Source organism: Pelecanus crispus, chromosome 6, assembly GCF_030463565.1.
Source record: "Pelecanus crispus isolate bPelCri1 chromosome 6, bPelCri1.pri, whole genome shotgun sequence".
Classification (NCBI taxonomy): Eukaryota; Metazoa; Chordata; class Aves; order Pelecaniformes; family Pelecanidae; genus Pelecanus; species Pelecanus crispus.
In genome coordinates this window covers 21,213,909-21,234,604 of record NC_134648.1, presented here as the reverse complement: position 1 = coordinate 21,234,604, position 20,696 = coordinate 21,213,909, and the positions used below count along the sequence as shown (strand labels likewise).

At 47.4% G+C, this 20,696-nt stretch overlaps 1 protein-coding gene across 1 annotated transcript in view; it reads left to right on the top strand.

Moving 5' to 3' along the window:
- Nucleotides 1-17,905, top strand: part of PNPLA2 (patatin like domain 2, triacylglycerol lipase) — a 30,745-nt gene extending 12,840 nt beyond the window's left edge. The window contains 10 exon segments of the mRNA XM_075712136.1: nucleotides 3,941-4,173; nucleotides 4,360-4,425; nucleotides 7,924-8,133; nucleotides 9,066-9,126; nucleotides 10,053-10,102; nucleotides 10,104-10,221; nucleotides 10,670-10,802; nucleotides 11,534-11,656; nucleotides 12,519-12,552; nucleotides 12,554-17,905. Of these exon segments, the coding sequence (XP_075568251.1) occupies nucleotides 3,941-4,173; nucleotides 4,360-4,425; nucleotides 7,924-8,133; nucleotides 9,066-9,126; nucleotides 10,053-10,102; nucleotides 10,104-10,221; nucleotides 10,670-10,802; nucleotides 11,534-11,656; nucleotides 12,519-12,552; nucleotides 12,554-12,784 (1,259 nt within the window). The 3' untranslated portion in view covers nucleotides 12,785-17,905.
- Nucleotides 17,906-20,696: the final 2,791 nt, after the last annotated feature.

Genomic DNA, 20,696 nt, shown 5'->3' with positions numbered 1-20,696 from the left:
CTGTGGGGGGTGAAAACCAGTTCTTTAAGGGAATGATCTTGCTATATCAGTAACCTAATGTGAAGCTGGCTTGTGTCGTAGTTTAACTTCAGCCAGCAACTAAGCACCACGCAGCTGCTTGCTCACGCTCCCTGCCCTGGTGGGATGGGGGAGAGAATCGGAAGAGTAAGTGTGAGAAACACTCCTGGGTTGAGATAAGAACAGTTTAATAATTGAAATAAAGTAAAATAGTAATGATAATATACAAAGCAAGTGATGCACAATGCAGTTGCTCACAACCCGCTGACCGATACCCCGACAGTTCCTGAGCAGCGATTGCTGCCCCCTGGCCAACTCCCCCCAGTTTATATACTGAGCATGATGTCATATGGTATGGAATAGCCCTTTGATCAGTTTGGATTAACTGTGCTGGCTGTGACCCCTTCCCAGTTCCTTGTGTACCTGGCAGAGCCTGGGAAGCTGAAAAGTCCTTGACTAGCATAAGCAGTACCTAGCAACAACTAAAAACATCAGTGTATTATCAACATTCTTCTCCTACTAAATCCAAAACACAGCACTATGCCTGCTACTAGGAAGAAAATTAACTCTATCCCAGCCAAAACCAGGACACTTGACATAGCTTGAAAATGGAATGCAAACTAGCAGCGGCTTTCACATCTTTTCCCATGGGTAACAGTAATTTGCCCATTGCAGCTGCTGCAGAAAAATCACAAGATGAACCAGCAGAAGTGGAACAGCTGGCCTCCCTTGTCTTGCAAGGGGCACATTGGGGTGTTTCAGGACACCACTGTCTGATGCTCCTTTGAGTCATCACAACTGAACGGCAGATAAGGATGATGGCCCTGCAGTACTCAGGTTCATGTATTACAACATCCACTGGGGCAGTGGTGGGGACAGGGAAGAAGGGACATATGGCTTTTCTAATGAAAATGGAATATTCCATGTATTAATGTAATTTTTAGAGGAATAGTGGCTTAGTAAATCTGTATAGGGAGAAGTGTTAAATTAATTAGTTGGTGGGAGAGGAATTAAATGTTTTCCCAGCAATCAATACCAACTATTAGGGATTGTCTCTGCCCCTCGGTATGTATCTCAGTAAGGAACTTAATTTAGCTTTTTCACGTGACCCTGTGTCCTGAACACCAGATCTATCAAAAAACATGGGAAACTTTTCTGTGGACTGGAATTGGCACTGGACTAGTCCTAGTAATAATTGACAGCTTGTGGTTGACCCATGTAGGACTCCTCTCTCTTGGCCACCTCTCATTCAGCTGCTCCCTCTGGCAGGCTGCAAGCAGAATTTGAGCTGGTTTTCCTGGAACAGCACTTCTGGTAGTAATGGGATTAAAACACTCTCACCTCTTCTCTCTCCTCCCAAATGTATTTCCAAGAGGGCTTGTCATCTGTCATGGATCTAGCTACGTAAACCTGGCTCCTTTGGCTGAACTCTCAGCTAGCCTTATTTCCAGGAAAGCTGGTGGTGCTGTAGATCACGCTGTACCTGTCTCTTCCCACAGAGCCATGCTGCACTCAGCTTTGGTGCAAGTGAGCCAGCAAGTCCAACAGAATCAGAGCTGCCCTTAAATTGAAATGCCTCAGAAGCTCCTGTGTGTATGCATGTATGCACACATGTATAAAACAAACAAACAACCCCCCAAAACCCAAACACCCAGAAAGTAGTCAAAGAATGAAATTGCTAATTAGCAATAATTCTTATTTTGTCCTCTGTTCTTCTCTGCCTTACTTGGCTGTGAAATGGTGGTAGAGTAGGCAGCTGCAACTGAAGTCTCCCCTCAGTCTGTTTCCTGGCATAGTTGGGACTTTGCTGGTTTGTTTTCCTTAAGCAACTTGCAGCTCATATTTTAGTTCAGTCATAAACTCAATTTAATTGCAGTTGTTTTCAGTATCGCTATCAAATCTTTCTGTACACTGAGATGCCAAGTCTGAAAGCATCATTCGCTAAGCACCATCTCTTGGGTGACACCTCGCCCCCCCCAGCATGGCCTTCACATACAGGGTGTCTCCCCATGGCTTGCATGCTCAGCACCACCCTCCCATTTGGTTTTTCAGCTAAGCCAGTGACTCCCTGCAATGCACTCAGTGCAATGGAGTTTCCTGGGGTCACACAGCCAAGGTGCTCAGCTGAGATTCATTCTGTTTTTGGCTCTGTTGCAGGTTCTCTGGGTGTCTTTCCTCCCCTTGTCAGATGTGAAGGTGTCTTAGCGTTATGAGTGCTAATGTCATGGTGCTGATAAAGTGTAATTTATGTGAGGCTGACTTCCTTCATGTTGGGAAGGGTGTTGAACCATGTGGCTACTATCTGGAACAGGCTGGGCTCAATGGCTTACTGCTAATTGAGTAAGTAAGATCAGAATTAGACTGCTAAACATTGCTCTAGGACAGAGCAAAAGACTGGGATTATAGTGCTAAAAATTGCTTCAGAGGGGGGAACTTGGATTTTCTCTTAAGTTGCTACCTCACAGTGCCTAAAATCCTGACCCCAGAGTCTCTGGCCATGTTCAAGGGTCCAGTTCTGTGCTTGCTTGAGCTACTGGTGTTGATGGGTTTCCTAAGCACAGAATCGCATTCTCAGGCTGTGTTGGTGGAAAACATGTTGCTAGCACATGTGTATTGCAAAAGAGTGGGATGTGTCAATATAGCATTGAGGGTGTTGTTGCTCTTATCTCCATTATATTTATTAACCTGGGTCTAACTTGTGTTCTTTCATTCTGCTGCCTCCTTTCTGCAATTGCAAGACTGAATGGGAGAGCAAAACAGAGGGATTTCCAGTTGGCTTGAACTCTTTTCTCCAGGAACTGAACTTCAGTTTGATTGGAGAGAAGTCTTGATTTGTGATGCGAAATCATGTCTGTGTCTTTCATGTTGTGAAAGCATGTCTCTCTTCTCCTCATTTCTTTAATTCTTCCCACATGTATAGTCCTAATGCCCCTGGGAGTGCAGTGATTGCCTGGTACTCAGAGGAACTGTTGTCTCATATTGTCACCATGGCTAGGAGATGTGTGCGGAAGCAGCAGTCAGTGTGTGCAAAGGGCAGCAGGCTGGGTGCTGAGGTTTTGGCTTGGGTTGATGGTTTTGTTTTGTTTTCTTCCATCCCTCCTTTCCCACTGCACAGCCTGATGCTCTTGCCAGATTGGGCTCCTAGCGACCATGAGATAATGCCTTCCCTTTTGTGCAGATGGGATGTCTCCTCTCCTCCAAACCCCGCTGGTTCACTGTGTGAAAGAGTAAAGCAGATATGCCTTCATGAGTCCTGCCTGCCATCAGGGCCTAGTTTAGTGCTGTGGAATCGGACACGGAAAGGATGGGACACCAAAGACACTACATGTGGCACTAAGTCACTGATTCCCTGATGGAGCATAGTGTCCATCTTGCTCACCTGAGATGTGGCTGACATTCACAGCAGAGCTGGGATTGCTTAGCTGGAAACACCAATATTCCTGTTTACTGGCACTTTGGCTTACAGGTAGATGACTTTTTTTCATATCAGAAAAAAGAAAATGCTTACTAGAAAAGTTTTAGTGGAAGGTGTTTTGAAATGGATTTAGCCATAAGCTCAAAGCTGTTAAAGCATCTTCCTCATTTTCTTTGTTAGTCTGTGTTTTCACCAGCCCTGCACTGGCCAGTGAAACAGGATCTACTGAAAAAGTGTGAGGCCTTAGCTGGATGCATGTCATCTTCTCTGACTTTATAAAACATATGTAAGATGAAGGTAGCTCTTTGCAATGAGGGCCAAGACAACGAACTTCCATGACTTCTATAACACTGCCCATAACAGCCTCTCATCTCGAGTTATATATCAGCCAGTGGGGAGAAACTTCTGAGTAAAGCTGTGAATTAGGCTTTTCTGTGCCTTATTTTGTAAAGGAGAAAGCCGGTTTTGCTAGGATTTCATGGTACATTTTTCTTTCTCTCATTGCAGGTGAGGCTGGCGCCAGCATTATTCGAGTGTCAAAAGAAGCCCGGAAGAGGTTCTTGGGCCCACTCCACCCATCTTTCAACTTGGTGAAGATCATCCGGATCTGCCTGTCCAAGACCGTGCCAGAGAATGGGCACGAGGTTGCAGCGGGACGTTTGGGTATTTCCCTGACACGGGTCTCTGATGGAGAAAACGTGATATTGTCAGACTTCAATTCCAAGGAGGAGCTGATCCAGGTGAACCGAAACTTATTGCAGAGGGCTAGGCAGGAACTGCATGCAGTTTTGTTTTGCCTTGGTCTCCAAATGTCCTTAGTAATGGTGTATACTTGTAAGCACATGCCAGTGTGGTGTTCTGAGAAGAGTAGTAGGTTCAGTAGGGTTTGATCCGCTTTTTACATTCTGGATCTCTTTCTCCCTCAGGCCTGTGTCTGCAGCACCTTTATCCCCGTCTACTGTGGGCTGATACCTCCAACCTTGCGTGGAGTGGTAAGTAGGACTCTAAGATGCTCCTTCATTAAATTATGTACTAATGAATAAGAAGGCAGAAATGCTGTCATTCAATTTTGGCAGTCTTATTGCCTGTCTGCTGGCAGCAAACAGTCTGCACAGGCCCAAAAAATTCCCAAATAAACACTTACAACAGTGGATATGCCTTCTTCCCACTGCTGCCTGCCGCTGGCTATAAATGTCCCAAAGACTTAGAGGATTTAACATGATAGTAATATATAGCAATCTGGGCAAGTGCTGGCTGACTTAGCAGATGGTTCTCCTGGCTGCTTGGTACAATGCTGTCTGTCACTGAGGCTCCAACCCTCTGCATGAGGAAAGAACTTGGGTCCAGGATAGAAATCATGAGTATAGTCCCTCTCCCATATGCCTGACACTTTCTGCAGGGTTTTAACTAGTGGTGCTGATACCAGACCTCTTTTCCATGGAGTTTTTCCTGTCCTTCCTCTGAGACTAATGTTCTTCTGCCTGCTAGAGCTTTCTTTAACATCCTGTCTAAGGCTGTCCAGAGCAATCTCTCTATTCTGTGTTAAAAACAAAAACATTTGAAAACTGTGCAGAGCTGGAGCATCTCTGAATTGCAGTCATGCTTTAAGGGCCTCAGTTGAGCTTGGACTCCCCTTGTGCTACATAGGTTAATGCGCACATTAAAAGGCAGTTTGTTTGCAAACTAAATAGTCAAAAGGGAGACAGAGAGCTGCTATTAATTTATGTGTGTCCTGGTTTCCCATAAGAGACCTGACCAGGATGCCTCAGTCTGTCAGAGCATGACATCAAATCTGCTCCCGCTGCTACCTGTGTCATAAAAATGAGGTCAGTTTTGCTCCTGCATAATATACAACTTGGCTGGTTTTGTCTTGTGCAAGCATGTTGGGCAGGGAAATGACCTAGAAGAAATGTCCTATGTCCAGCCCTTCAGAGAAGTGACAGAATCAGTAATGATTTGGCATTTGCTCAACAACTGCAGGCAGGGTTTTTATCCCACAGCTGGTGGGAGCATAACAGTGGCTCTTGCCCAATACCTCTTCAGGGCTAGTTGAGGTCAGTGTGGATCAGGCAAAATCTCAAAATTCCAAACTGCATACAACATCAGGGTTTCTGGAATGTGCAGCTGTGCTGGCACACAGAGGGTGACTTCTCATGTCAGGATTCCTCATGGGGAAAGGTGGGGAGGGAATGTATGAGATGAGGAAATTAATTCCTACCTCTTCCCCAGAAAATCATGGCCCTTTGTGTCTCTGAAGGGGGACTGGTGAGGGGAGAGGTTAAATTACGTTGGGTATGAGCCTGGAAAAAGGCTTTGAAACAGGACTGCATGATTCCTAGCATGCTTGTGATGACTGTATTTGCCACAGGACAGACTGACAGGCCTGGCATGAGGACAAATTTTCAAGGCAACATGATTGTGTGCAAGGTGTAAAATCCATATTCTGCCTTCCTCCTAATCTTTTTCCAATGATCACTTCTCTGAGCTCTGGTAGCCCTGTGGAGTGGATGATGAAGATGGGGGGGGGGGGGGGGAAGAAAAGAAATCTCAAATACCGAGAAATGGAAGGGTCAATAACTGACCTGTCAACACATGTGCTAGCTGTGAAGTATCTGCAGTACATGGGTGAGATGAACCCCTAACAAGGGTCAAGAAGCTAGCTGTCAGTTCATGTGAGTGAGGGACCCTGTGAGGGGGAGGACATGATAAGGGAATGGAACTGGGCACCCCAGAGTTGACCCCAGTCCATGAACCATCCCCAAAAGCTGCTTCTGCTCATGCCTGCAGGCAGCTGGGTGCTCCAGCCCATGGCTCTGTGCTGTTAGGGGCTTTGCAGGAGGTTGGAGAGTTATTAGTCTTGGGTCACTGGAGGTTCAGGCAAATCCAAAGAAGTGGTGGCTGATCTTGAGCAAGGAATAGTAATCAGCATTGCTTGGGGAGGTGGACCAGAGAGCAGGGTCTGCATGTGTATTCCTAGATTTCCACGCAGTGAGAAGGTTTTGACCGTCAGCCTTATTGTAGTTAAGCCTTCTTTCTAATGGTATCCGTTCACTCATGCTGCCACCCTCAGGGAAAGATATGTTTCTGCATCCTTACTGCAAAACTAGTGGTGTCTTAGGTAAGTGGCCAAAACGCAGCTCCATCTTTTTTAAACAAAGTGGGTGTCTGGCACCGTGCTGCCTGCTTTGCTCTGTCCTCTTCCCACTCAGCCTGATACGGTCTCACACTTGCAGAGGGATTCAGCCATGCATCTCCAGCTCTAGCTGTGCCTCGTCTGGCATTCAGTGGAACAGCTTTGGGGAGATGATGACAATGACAGTTGCTATGGTTGCTTTTGGCTTAGGGAAAACTGATGCCCACTTTAAAAGGGGGCAAGGGTTCAATTGATTTTTGTCACCTCTGTTGTCTAGAAAGCATTCTGTAAGTAAGCTGAGTGTTCCTGTTTCCAACAGGGTGTACTTTTTCTTGAGTTTAATCTATTCTATCCTTCCACTTTCTTCACTGCCCAAACCCAGGTGGTGCAGGAGTCACTAACCGTGTCTGTCTTGATACTGTGTTTGGTGAACAATGCCAGACATGAAGATGAAATGCCCTATGCTATGAGTTAGTGCTGCTGTAGCCTAAAACTGTAATCACAAGCCATTTCCCTTGAACCTGTAGGCTGTAAGCAGAGGTAGCCCCAAGGTTTAGTTTGCCCCCGAGAAACCCGCTGTGCAGTCCACCCTGACCCTCTTGCCTTGATGAGAGCTGGATTCCCATAGCTGAATTTGATTGCTTTCAGCCCAAGAGCCTATGAACTGTTTCCCAGGCTCAGAGCAGCTGCTTGAAGAGGTGTCTGCCTGTCTGCCCTTCCTGCAAGGGTAACACAAGTGTTTTTATGGTACGTAAGTACAGAATGCTCTCTGATAAGAGAGTACCTGTTAGGAGCAAAACCCAAGTCCCTTGTACACTATTATCACACCACAGCAAGTAGATTGCATATGTTGGGATTGCTGCTCGATAAGCCTACTAGCAACAAATCAGCTGGTTTTACTCTTAGTTTAACTCTTAATTTATGTTTAGTCCACCAGTGGGGACCCGTGTCTGAGCTTATTTGTTTTAAACACAAGTGGAAAATGGCACAATGTCACAGTATGACAGCTTAGATCAGTGCTAATTTGCACTGCAGGTCGTTGTTGGCATGTCATGTTTTTTAACTGGACAGCAGCCAAACCCCATAGCAGATGTAAGTCTGCAGTCACACAAGTGAATATGCATTTCTCATTAAACACTTGTGACCAACACATTTGACCATAGCAAGAAAGGCACATACCAAAAGGGTATTATAGACAACACAGCTGTGCTGTCACTGGTTTTGACTCCTCCAGTGCTGGTGGATGTACTCCATTCTCTTCCTAAGTTGTTGGCACAAATATGAACAGGGACACAGAATGAAAAAGCTGCTTGATCAGTTACGAGAATGAAGAGTGGTTCATTTGTCTTGATTTCAGAGATACGTTGATGGAGGGATTTCTGACAACTTGCCACGATATGAGCTGAAGAACACAATCACAGTGTCTCCATTCTCAGGAGAGAGTGATATCTGCCCACGGGACAGTTCCACAAACATGCATGAGCTGAGAGTCACCAATACAAGCATCCAGTTCAACCTTCGCAACCTCTACCGCCTCTCAAAGGCCCTGTTTCCTCCAGAGCCTCACGTGAGTTTTCTGGCAGCACCAGAACTTGGGGACAGTAGATAGGCACTGGCTATACTGTGTGCTTTAGCAGAAGAAGATTCCAGAAGCTGTTAGTTTTCTATCTCTTGTTTGTCTGTTTTTTAACCTTGACATTATCAACCCATTGACTTGGCAAATCTTGACCATCTGCACAAGGTTGTATAGGTCGTTTGATTTTCTTTTGCTACTGGGACATCTGGAATTCAGGTGCTAGCAGTTGCTTGGAAAGTATTCCCATGTGGCTCGCTCTAGAGTGGTGTTTGCCAGGAAGTCAGGCTCACTTGTAAACAAGGCTGTATCAGCCATTGGAACCAATGTGCTCTTGAGTTTTTTAAGGTCAGGATGGAGCTGCCAGCCTGAAGCCAGTGACTATCTCCTAAAAAGTGCCAGTAGAGCAGGTGGCACTGCAAACAGCTTTGCATGCTTCTGAGCAAACGCAGCCTCAGATAGCCCTGGCTTTTGGGCATAATAAGCATGCATTCATGTGCTGAATTACTTGGACAAGTTTCTCCCTGCCCCCTCTCTAGCCTTAGCTGGCTTTATCTGCAAATGCAGTGGCCATTCCTGGCATCTGCTGGGAAGTATTCTGGGCTTCATGTCAGAGTGACTTGCTGAAGGCTGCCCACAGCAGCATCAACTCTAGATGGGGAAATGAGGTGGCTACAAGTCTAAACTGGTACTTAGGTAGGATTCCAGATGTCCCTTCCAATCTGATTTATCCTGTGATTCAATGTATTCATGTTATACCTCCCATTCCTGCTCAAAACATGGGAAGAGCTGGCAAGGATGAGATTTGTCCTTGGTGTAGCTTAGGAGTCAGGAGAATTTGTCCAAAGCCAGCAATGAGCTGGGTGTTTGCTAGGTTCAGCCAGACAATCTCCAAATGACTTGTTCTTGCCTTTGTCTGTCCACAGGTGCTGCGGGATATGTGCAAGCAGGGCTATCGGGATGCACTGCACTTCCTGAGGAAGAATGGTAAGGCACTGGATGTTTGTAGGGTGCACTGACTTGCATCTTCTGTGCCGGGCTTGGTGGCTTGGCTTTGAGGATAGCCAATGGTGCATATGAAAGGTGGAAGGGCAGAATTGAGCTGTGCCTCAGATATCAGAACACGGAATTTCCATTAATAAGTCTATTTTAGCACTTCAGGAAGCAGAGGTGTAGTGTACACCTTTCCAGTGCAACGCAGAAGGACTCTAAGCACTCTGATACCAGAGCAGTGGCTTTGGCACAACTGAGTGTTGAAGCTACTTAGCATGTGCTCAGTGCTACACCAACAGAATTGTGAGGCACCAGTGCCATTTGAACCTCCTGCAGATACCCTGCTCCTTTTTATATGCAGCTAGGGTATGTCTAATGTGGCACAGCAGTGCAGAGTGTAGGCATGCCCTCAGCAGCCCCCAGTGCCTGGCAGTTTTCCACTACTGTTTCACTCTCTTCTATGTGCTGGACTTTCCTGCCGCCAACTGTTATAGGTTGAGTGTATGTTTGATGCCACCTAGTGTCAATTTATAGCAGATGAAGCAGATTTGTTTGCTTTGTGATGTGTACCTTACTGGGATAAGAGCAGTCATGCGGCTGTGTCTGTGGATTAAGCTGCAGGAGGGAAACCTTACCTGCAAGATTGGTGACTGGCAGATTATGGTGACAAAACGCTGCCAAACAGCACCCTGCAGTACTTAAAGGGGAAAAGTTAGAATTTCTGGTGGGGAAAGAGAGGATGATCTTAAAGCAGCAAGGTTTCTAACTTGTTGTGGTAAGCGTTACTAATAGATGTAAGCTAAAGGGGCTGGGTATGATGTCTGTCTGTCTGAGGGGGGTTAGGGTGAAGGGAGAGCTAACACTCTAAAAGCCAGGGCAGCTAGTTTGTATCATCCTTACGGTATGACTTCTTTTCTCAGGTCTCCTTCATCGTCCAAGTCCTGCCCGTCCTCTCCTTGCCATAGAAGCCCCCCCCCGAAGAGAAAAAAGAGGAAGAAGCAGACGCTGAGGACCAACTAGAGGACAATACTGCCCTTGCTGTTGTTGAAGAGCACATCTTTGAACACTTGCCTCCCAGACTGAACCAAGGTATGATCCAAAGGGAGAGAGCGCAGGCAATCTTCCTGTGCTGCCTGGTTCACTTCAGAGGATTATTGGGATGTTGGTATTGCTTGTGGCTGGGTTTGGCCATACCTAGGGATTGAAGTGGCACCTGCTGATGGTTACATGGAGATGGGGATTCTCAGATAAAGTTGTGGCTTACCCCATGGAGGATGAATTGAGAGAGGGTGACTCATTTGACAGTGTTCTGCATGGTAAGGAGAGGAGGGGATCTTGATGCTCACTCCTTTGGGAGTCTGATAAAGCTAAAAGCTGCTGGTCTTAGCTGTGCTCAGAGAATTACTACCCTGAGCAAGACTTCCTGAAGAAGTGGAAGGTGGAGAGGAGAGGCGTCAGGCTGGGTAACTTCTGGGGTATGGCAAGGAAAGTGATAGTCCCATTGGGGGGATTCAGCCATGTTCTTTTCTGTCTTCAGCTCTTCTGGAGGCTTGTGCTGAAAGAAGTAGTTTCTTGACTGGTTTCACCAACATGCTGCCTATACGTGTGGCCACAGCAATGATGGTCCCCTATATGCTGCCTCTGGAGTCTGCAGTTTCCTTCACTGTCAGGTAGGCCTTCAACAGGTTCCCTCAGTGGTTTTCTTCCCAGTGCAACCAAGTGTTTGATGTAGCTGGCGGAGCATGAATGGACAAGGAGTAGAATGCTTTCTAAGAGGAAAGAGTTCTTGCTTGCTGCTTACCAGACATATGAAAAAAAACCAAACAACTTCTTACCTTCATGTGTCATTTAGCTACGCCAATAATTCCAGCTTGAAGGAAGATGGCTGTGTGCTGGAACTTGCCCTAGAAAATGGTGATAAATTTTGGAGCCTAGAGAGAGACTTCTGAGCTGGGAGTGCAGGGATGAAAGTAGGAACCTCACAAGAGGTGGTTCCCCCTCTGGAGCAAGGGGTATAGTAGTCCCAGTGATTTCCAGTTCTACACTTACGTGGCTGGGAAGACAGGTCTGTCAGACTTGTTCTTAGTACAAAGTACCCTATGAAATGTTTCTGGAAGGAGGTGGTTTGTGATAGACAGGCTTGGGGAAACCCACTTTTCAAATCTGAAAATGGATGAAAAATATGGAAGGTGCAGACACAAAATGTACTGAATAAGTTCCTGGGCTGTTCTCATCCTTCACAGCTTCTCCCCCTTAATTCTGTGACTGGTAGTGTAAATGGCTCTTACTGCATTTGTCACTAAAAATAATGAGTAACCATTGATAGGAGAAAAAAACTGGCCTTAATTCTGTCCTATCCTTTGTGTGGCCCAACTAATGGTTGTCTCCTGTCTCTTTCTAGGTTGCTGGAATGGCTCCCAGATATCCCTGAGGATATTAGATGGATGAGAGAGCAGATGACTGAAATCTGCAACTATCTTGTGAAGAAAGCCAAGAAGAAACTGGGCAGCCATCTTTCAGCCAGGTATGGCTGCTTTCTTCCACAGCACTATTCTGGAGGAGCCCTCCATTTCCCCTTCCACCTTTGACTTCTACAGACTCTACTCCATTGGTGCAGAGCAAGTAAGGCACAAATTGACCAGAAGGATTTACTGCCCAACCCAAAATGCAAATCTGGTCCATGGTCTCTTGGCTTCTTTAACTGTTGGGAGAGACTCAGCACATGGTCTCCTTCCTTCTTCCCATTACAGGGCAGACCCTGTAATGAAGCTGTTACTATAGCAATAGGGCAGAAGATGTAGGTCTAATTAAAACAATATGCTAGCTTATTCCACGTTCCCTGTAGAAGACAGAAGTGCTTGTCTGTGTGGCATTCACTGGGTCCTGGGTCCCCTAAAAGTTCCTTCCAAGGGGTACTTGCATTCAAATGACCTTTTCTGCATTGAGATCTAGGCCTGGTTTAGGGTTGGAGAGGCAGCTAGGGGGACCAGGAAACACCAGAGGGTTTCCAAATGAGACAGAGTAGTGGTTTGGGTCTGTGTGTGTGCCTGTGCTTCTGAACTGAACTCCCTGCAGTAGGCCATGGCTTGAGGCTGAGGCAAGACTGCGTTGCTTGGATGAGGATAGGAAACTGTGTATTACAGGAGTTGGCAGAGGGTCCCAGCTGTGATTCAGATCCTAGTACAAGGGGGTGATTCTTACCCACAAAAGCTCATGGTCTGAATAATCAAGAGATGTGAGGGGGAAAACGGGCACACAGAGAGACTTCTGACTAAGATCATGCAGTCAGTGGTAGAACGAAGTAGCTCTATGGTTCTGGACCTCTGGTCTAGTGACCTGCTCAAGTCTTCCCATGTACTGATTCTTTGCATGTGTTTGCTTTTCAGGCTTTACTATCACCTTGAGCTTGGAGGGCCCCAGAGGCCTGCCAGTTTCTTCCGCACCAGCTTGTGGTGAAGCACTGCCTATGTGGATGAGAAGCAACCGTTCCCTGTCTGATGTCATGATGAAGTGGGAGGAGTACCAGCGCCAGCTCATGCTGGGCTTACTCTGCATCAACGTGGACATGCAGGCCTCTCTCTTCCCTTGGGAAGCGTTTCAGATAAAGCTTCCACCTCTAGACTGTGCAAAAGAGTGCCTGCCACTCTTCTGAGCCTGCTGCTGTGAGAGGATGAGGGTGGTGGGAAGGTGAGCGGACGTAGGGTGGGACCAGTCTCATCTCTCAGCAGCAGGGCTGCCCTGTGCTCATGAATATGCTGCAAAGGGGATTTCCCCAGGATGGAGACTGGTGGAATTGACTGTAGCCATGTGTTGCCCGCTGGGCCAGGCAAGGAATCCCTTGTGATCAAAGGCACACATGGGCTGATACCTTGCTGTAGGCTTGTGTTGAGGCCTGGCCATTGCCTGTGGCCAGGCTGATGCTAACCCAGCTGGCCTCTCCCAAATAATGCACTTTGAATTGCCATTGGCTTTTTACCGCCAAATAATCAAGATGTAGATGATGCTCTCAAATTCATACAGCTTTTGGCTTCCTTAGTTTTTTAGAGCATGAGTCTTGTTTTTTCTTAAATCATCTGACATCCTTTAGCGCTTTGTGCTCCTGAAAGATGAAGTAGTCTCTTCCCAAACCAATTTTTCTCACGGCTTCCAAATCTCCTCTTGACTTTCTCCTTTGCTGAAGCCATGTTCTTTCCTCTGTCCCCTTAACTGCATCCCCACTGGAAGCCAGAGCTGGCCCTGCTGCAGACTGCACTGGGACTGCAGAAACATAGAAAAGTTATGTATTTACCCTGATTCATGTTGTCATGGTCTCTCCCTTTTTGATTTTTGTCCTCATGGAACTTCTGCAGCTTGAACTCTGAGTGTTAAGTCATTGAGCTTATTTTAAAGAAGTAACTTAGATTTTTTTTCAGGGAAACATGTTGAATTTGAGACCGACCCCATTCCTGTCACTGTGAATGGAATTAGTGTGGGGTTGCCCTGGAAGAGCTCAGCCTGACTGTCTCAGGATCAGCTTAGCAGCTGAAGCAATGTGAAGTGCTTGTAGGAAGGTGAGATAGGATAGTGCAGGGCATGTTATTTTTGAAAGGCTTGTGGTGGAGTGTCACAGCAAGTGCTAGGGAAGTGGCTGTCTGACTAGGGGTCAGGCTTTGCCCTTTAAGGGACCATACAGCTGAAGGAAATTGAAGTGGGTGATACAGAATGGATCTCCTGCCAACTGGGATTTGGCTCTATTTTTTGCTTGAAGAGTTTGGACATTGAGGCTTTGGAGTGAGAAGGATGTAGGCTTGTAGCTATACCAGTCTCGCAGCTTGCCTGTCTCATGTTGTGGCTCACAGGTACAGCTCTGCAGCTGTCAATAGCAGGAGGATGAGAAGCAGAAGTGAAGTTAGGAGTGTTGGCGCACATGCAGCCTGCTTGGAACTGGCTATGTCTGTCTTGTCCCTTAAAAGATGAGAGCTAGTGGGTCTGTAGCAGGGCAGGACTCTGCCTTATAAGGTACTGCCTTCTCAGCAGTGGTCTGGTTGTGACTTGCTATGCAGAAGCATGTGTTCTTCACAGGGTGAGACGTGGCTTCCTGTGGGGATTGCATGTACTTAAGCTTAAGTCCTCACACTGTGATGCAAAGCCAGCTCCTAGTATCTTTTTCTGCACCGTGCCTAGCTGCATGAGGCATCTTCTACCTCTCCTAGCACAAACAGTATACAACTGGCCAAAGCAAACATATGCTGTCTTTGCTGGGGAGCAGGAGCAGAACAGGGTATCGGAAGCTGATTACATAGCCTATAGGTGAAATAGTGATTTATAATAGACTCTCTTTTGCACCTTTGATTTAGAAAGGGAAAATAACACCAGAAGTTCTACTAGTAGCTGGAGAAAGTAGTGAATCTGCTCGATGACATCTGCATGAGCAGCGTGGGTGAGGTGGTGGGTGCTGTTTCCTACCAGCACAATTGTGCACTGGGTGTGGGTTTGAGTGTTTGTGGTGGAGACTGTGATAAGCATCGGGAGTTTTCTGTAGTGGCCATTGCAATCTGTGAGGGAATAGACTGGGCAGATGTGGTGCTAACTGACTGTCCAGGAGACACCAGTGCAAATATGAACTTGTGACTTAGAGTATCACCCCACTGCCCTTCCTGGATGTAACTTACCTATGTAACACAAAGGTCTCCATAGCTTATGAAGCAGGTCTGCACTTATGCAGTCAGATTTAGTCTTAAGGTTCACATAGTTAATGCAATTATGTAACAGGGAAGTCACTATGGGAAGAGGAAAAAAAATGGAGGATTCTGAAACCAGAATTGGAATATTGGATTATAAAACAAGTCAATCTTGTGATTGTGTAAAGCTTGTGGAAAAAGCTTACTGCTAGATGGATATAACTAATCGAAGTGAACCAGCAACAAGCTACTGTCAGTTAGTGGGAACAGAATGAATTTGGTGAAAATGAGAACTGAGAAAAGGTGTTTATTTTGTGGTTTGCTGTAGGATTTCTTCTCTTCCACTGCTTCGGGCTACCTTCTTTGGGAGAATGGCACATGCTTAGTTTGCCAAATGCATATCTCTTGTCCCTAATGCACACAGAGCAATTGGCAAGAACATACAGATATTTAATGGCAAGAAATGAGTGCATTTCATCCAGAAACAAAACATCTGTGAGGGGCAAAGCTGGATGAGGAAAATCTTGTGCTTAGAAGCTGCTGCTCTTTTGACTCTGCCTTGTTTGTGTTAATATACAGGTGGAGAGAATGATGCAACTATATATATATATTTTTTTTTTTTAATCCCTTCTTCCTGGACTGGTAAAACCACTGAGTGATTATGTAAACCACTAAACTATGAAACAAAATTCTCTTGGCAACAGTGAGCTAAGAAATTGCAGCTTGGCACGCTTATCCCCTGGATTTCCTCTGTTCTCCTCTTGCATCAGAACTGACTGGGCTGGTGCCACTGTCTTCCAGTGCTCTGATCCAGAAGGCTTGCTGGTTCTGGTCCATGCGTTTCAACAGACTAACTGCTATGCCTGGTAAAAGGCCTGAGTTTCATTCTGTGTTTCACCTTGTGTGTCATTTATTTTATTATATTAACCTCTCAAAGAGAAGCTTTTGTACACTTCAAACTGTAACCACAAACCAAAGCCAGCTTTAAATATAAAGGTCTAACTCTTCAGGGAGGAAACTCCCATTTTCCCTATGCTAATTTGCAGGGTGTGAAAGGATACTGGGCAAGCACCACTCTGTATTAACGCTTTCTTTGCCTATGTTTATTCCCCAAGTGATGCAATGGCTATTGTGTGATAGTGTGTTGGCTTTATAGATTTAAGCTCCGATAAAGGAACTGCAGATCTGTCAAAAATACCCCAAACTACCCTCGTCTTCCTTAAGAGAAGTTTCATGCATTTGCTTGAAGTTTTTGCTGTTTGTTCATCACAGATTGCAAAGGATGAAGTAGAGAAGATCTTCTAGCCCACTGATGCAGAAAAAGGGCTGTGGCTGCTTTTGAAGAATAGCTTTTTGTATATGCAGTGCTGCCTTGCCTAGATCAGACTCCACTTCTTTGAAATCCCTGGAAACCTCTTGATAGGTTCTGGGTTGGACCTGGAGGGGTTTATTGTGATAGTGCTAACTGGAATTCTTCAAGCCTTTGTTCTACATGTACCTCATGGCATGCATTATCTTCTGGGCAGCAGCTGCTCATCAGCCTGTACTTGTGAAGTTCATAGGAACAAGGTAATTGTCTGTAGCAGTCAGTCCCTTCTTCAGCAAAATGTGTGGCTGGGCAGCCCAGTGGATAGCTGCCAGGGCCTGTCTGCTCTCCAGTATATGGTGGTTGAGAGGTCAGGTTCCTGGACCAAAAGTTCATCTTGCAGTCCATGTCCAATTGTCCTTATAACATTCACTTGAACTCTGCAAGAGTCCCAACCCTTGCCATTTCCACTGTTTCACGTAAAGGGTCAGTGCGTTCAGGAATCCACTTTTTTTTCTCCTTTCTTTGGCACAGATACTGCTTGCTGCTTTTAACAAGGCTAAGGTGAACTTTTTGTGCATCTAACCAGCCCCTAACCTGTACAACACTGTAGAGTTTTATGTTGTGCACAACAGTCCGTACCTATGGCATGGTCTGTAAGCCACAATGCATTGTGTGGTATGCTGGGTTTGGTTTGCTGCCTGCCCTACTGTTAATACTATTGCAAGCTGATTTGCTAAGGAATTGGAGAAAATACTTCACTTCTAACCACTGTCTATAGGACCTAGGAACTGTTTTCTCATGACTTCTTGGAGGGCTGTGTATCTACAAGACTCAGACCAGAGAACAGAAGAGGATCTGCTGTTTGCTAGCACTGGGGTGTCCCTAGTACTTATTGTATATTCCCCAGTGTTTTTGTCCACTTTTAAAAATTAGTCTAGTAATTCACTCCTTCCTCTGAGAGAAGAGCTCTCACTTTCACCAAAGCGGTTGTGGGAAAGATAGCTGAAACTCTATGTGTGTGTTTCCCTTAGGGGTCCATTTCTGCTAAACACATGCTAGATGTGGTGGGTGGCAGGGCTGAGCATTGCCAAAGTCAGAGGGCCTTGCCAACAGGGTTTTTTCAAGCTTTGTTTCCTTCTTCCCCTTAAATCAACGAGAGATGGACCACCTCACCTGGCTGCCACGTCAGCCAGTTCATTTGTGCCAAACACACCCTGTGCCTTTACAGTGGGCTCTGGCCTGCCTGCCCTCTGCGATGTCTGCCTTTCTGAATGCAGCAATACTTGTTCCCCTCTCCTCTCCCTCCTTCCCCTTGCCTACTGGTGGGACATTGCCCTGTTTCCAATCTGCAGGCAGCTCCACTAGGGCAGTCTCTAAATGCATCCATCTCGCTGTGCGGATCCACGTCAGCCTTCCTGCACAGGGAGGGGAAACCTCTAGTTCCAAACAGAAGACATAGAAATGTAACTTTGAAATAAAACCCTTTTTCTTCCGGGGTTTTCTCTTGCTCTGGAAAACAGCATCTAAAGCAGCTCTTTGAGCTAAATGTGTCCTGGGACTCTGCTGCTGTCACTGAGTTTGAGAAGACCGAGAAGCACACAATGCATGTGGAGATCCTGTGGAAATTACTGATGTCCGAGCAGCAACTAGACCAGCAATAGCATACACCAGTCATGTATTTACAAGGCAATGTCACTAAGTAGTGTTCACAGTCACTTTAAAAGTTCAGTATTAAATTGTTAATGCTTTTTCTCTCTTGTTTCTTTTTTTTTTCTAATGTTTTGCTGAAGAAAATGTAACTATTTATTTTGGCAGAAATATACCTTCTAATAAAAACTTTCTCAATATGTTACCTGGCTGTGGTAGGTTGCTTGCCTTGCCCTTTAAAGATTTATTAAATATTTTTTGAATGCACTGTACAATGTGGGTTTGTTTTGCTGGGCCCTATCCAGTTCATCCTGTTCAAAAGCCTCTCAGGGTAAACATGCATCAGCACGTGATGAATGGGGCATTGACCTAGAGGTGAAAAATGGTGCATTTTGGCCCAGTTCTGACTTCCTTAAGCCAAAATGTCTCTGTTTCATTGGAGCTTCTGTGTAGACCCTGGTTTCCAAGAGGAATTAAGCACTGTCTTGTGGGAACTGCAGGTGCTTGGCACCTGTGAAAGGATTAGTAAAAATTATTCATTAATTTGAAACTTCTCCAATCCAGGGGCATCTCTTGGGGAAATCGAACCCTGTCTCTTGCGCCTCTCTTTACCCGTCGGTGAAAGAGATGATACCGGCTGTTGTGTACCTGTCTATTTCAGCTAGGTACCGAGGTCTTCCCCGGTTTACCCCCAGCTGGGGCACGTGGAAACCGACAGCCCTCGGACCCCGGGGAAGGCCGGGGGGCCCGCCTTGGTGCAAGCCCGGGGAGCCGTGCGCCGCGCTCCGGTACTGCCGGCTGGAATCCCTAGGGACGGGGAAAATGACACCACACGGCTGGGGTTTGTTCCTGCAGGTGTCTGATAGGTGCTGCAGGGCTTGGGCTTTTTTTTTTTTTTTTTTTTCCTTTTTCTAGTCTTTTGACAGCAGTGAAGCGTAGAAAGATCATAGAATCATGGAATGCTTTGGGTTGGAAGGGATACTTTGTTATGTGCTATCGCAGAACAGGCACAAGTGCTGTAATTAATATTATAGCATGCCGCTGATAAACAGCTTTTTCGCTTCTAATGCCAGCAAAAACCAAACATCCCAACTCGGTGCCGTTAATCGCTGAAGTTGATCTTTCCTCCATAAATCAGCCCGGGCGCCGGGCGATGCCTGCGGCTCTGCCGGGAGAGCGGCTGCGAGCAGGGCTGGGTGCGCAAGCCCCAGCCTGCGGGTTTCCCGTCTTTTGGGAGAGGTCTGGGGTTCGGGCGGAGGGGTGGCGTTGCTGCCTGTCCCGAGGGGCGGGAGGAGGCGGCCGGCGTGGGGAGCCGGCCCCGGGCGCCCCGCTCCCCGGCCCGGCCGTACGGCGGTTTTCCCTCGCCCGCCCGCGGCCCCGCTCATTTCCGGGTCGGGGCCGCCTCCAGCGCTAACGGCGGCTCCGCTCGCCCGCTCCCCCGGGCAGGGCGGCCGCAGGTGCCCGCTCAGCGCCGCTCCCCCTTTGCCGGATCAGGTAAGCGGTGTGAGGGGCTCCCCGGGGCGGGCAGCGCCGGCACCGGTGGCAGCGGGGCGAGCAGCGGGGCGGGCGGGCTGAGGGCGCGTTGCCCCCGGGGAGGGGTCCCCTCACCGGGGCGGGCTGCCCCCCGCCATTTTGTGCGGCCGTTGGCGCCCGGGCCGCCGGGCAGAACCCCCTCAGGGGCAGGACCCCCTCAGGGGCCCGAGCCTGGGGTGGGGAGCCGGCGAGGACCAGGCAGGCGAGGTGTTGGGGAGCGGCTGCCCCAGCGAAGGGCCCTGGTGGCACCTTCGGCTCGTTGTCTTCCCCCGTCCCTCCCCTGTGGCTGTGTGGAGAGGGGAGCGGAGGGCCGGGGGGGCTCTGTGTGCTGGGGGGGTCCTCGCCTGTCCAGAGCGGCATACCTGCCTCGTCCCCAGCTGTCGGTGGTCCCTTGCTGGCAAAGGATGAGTATGGAGCATCCACGTTCCTGTGCAAAGCCACCTTCTCTACCACACTCTGCTCCCGAGGTGTAGCCGTGGCTGTGGCCGTGGGATGGGAAGCGCTGCTGTGGTGGGCTCTGGGCTGGGGAGCTGCGGTCCCTTCCACCTTCTCCCCTCCTCTTTTGCTCTGAAGTCTGCAGGCTCCTTTGAGATGAGGTCCAGGGGCTTTGGTCTTGTGTGCTGGACCTGAATGGAGATCTTTTATTTTCTCATTTTTTTCAGCATCCTCTGTTCAGGGAATGCTCTTTCTTGCCACCATCCAGGTGCAGATGACACTGCACAGTAAAGATGCCGTGGGTCCCTCCCTATGGCAGCTGCGTTAGTGCTGCTTCTCCTTCTCTTTGGAAGGAAAAAATACCAGACCTTTCCCTCTCCTGAGACTGCAGCGTCTTTCTCTTTAACATCCCGTGCGCATGGGATGCGCTTCAGTGAACTTGTGTGTTGAACCTCAGGTCCTTCCTGTAGGACTTCCTGAAAACAGCCAAGGGGAAAAGAGGCCAGTGATCACCAGCCTTGGACACAGGGAGACAGCCGTGCTCAGGAATATCCTGAGGAGGCAAGATAATCCAAACACAGCTTGCTTGTTTAGACGTGACCCATTGCGTCCTTGCTTATTCTGATGGAGATAATGGCTGTTGTGCGTCAAGGGGCTCTCAGAAAACTGGTAACTTCTAGCCTTGCCTTACCCAGGTTCAGGGGCAATTGCATCTTATTTTTCATGTTCTAGAGCTGTATTTATTTCTGAGGATCATATAAGCATATAATCATATATATCATCATATAATCATATACAGATGAATATATGTATACATCTCCTGAGGGCTACAGGAATTGCTTTACTAGATCAAACCGATATTCAGTCTAGTCTGTCCTTTCATTTGCCAATTCAGGTGGTCCAGAGGAGGTTCTGAGACACTGCAATGGGCTGGAGTGGAGGAATCCTCTCTTTGCCAGGGCATCCTCCTGCACAGAGAT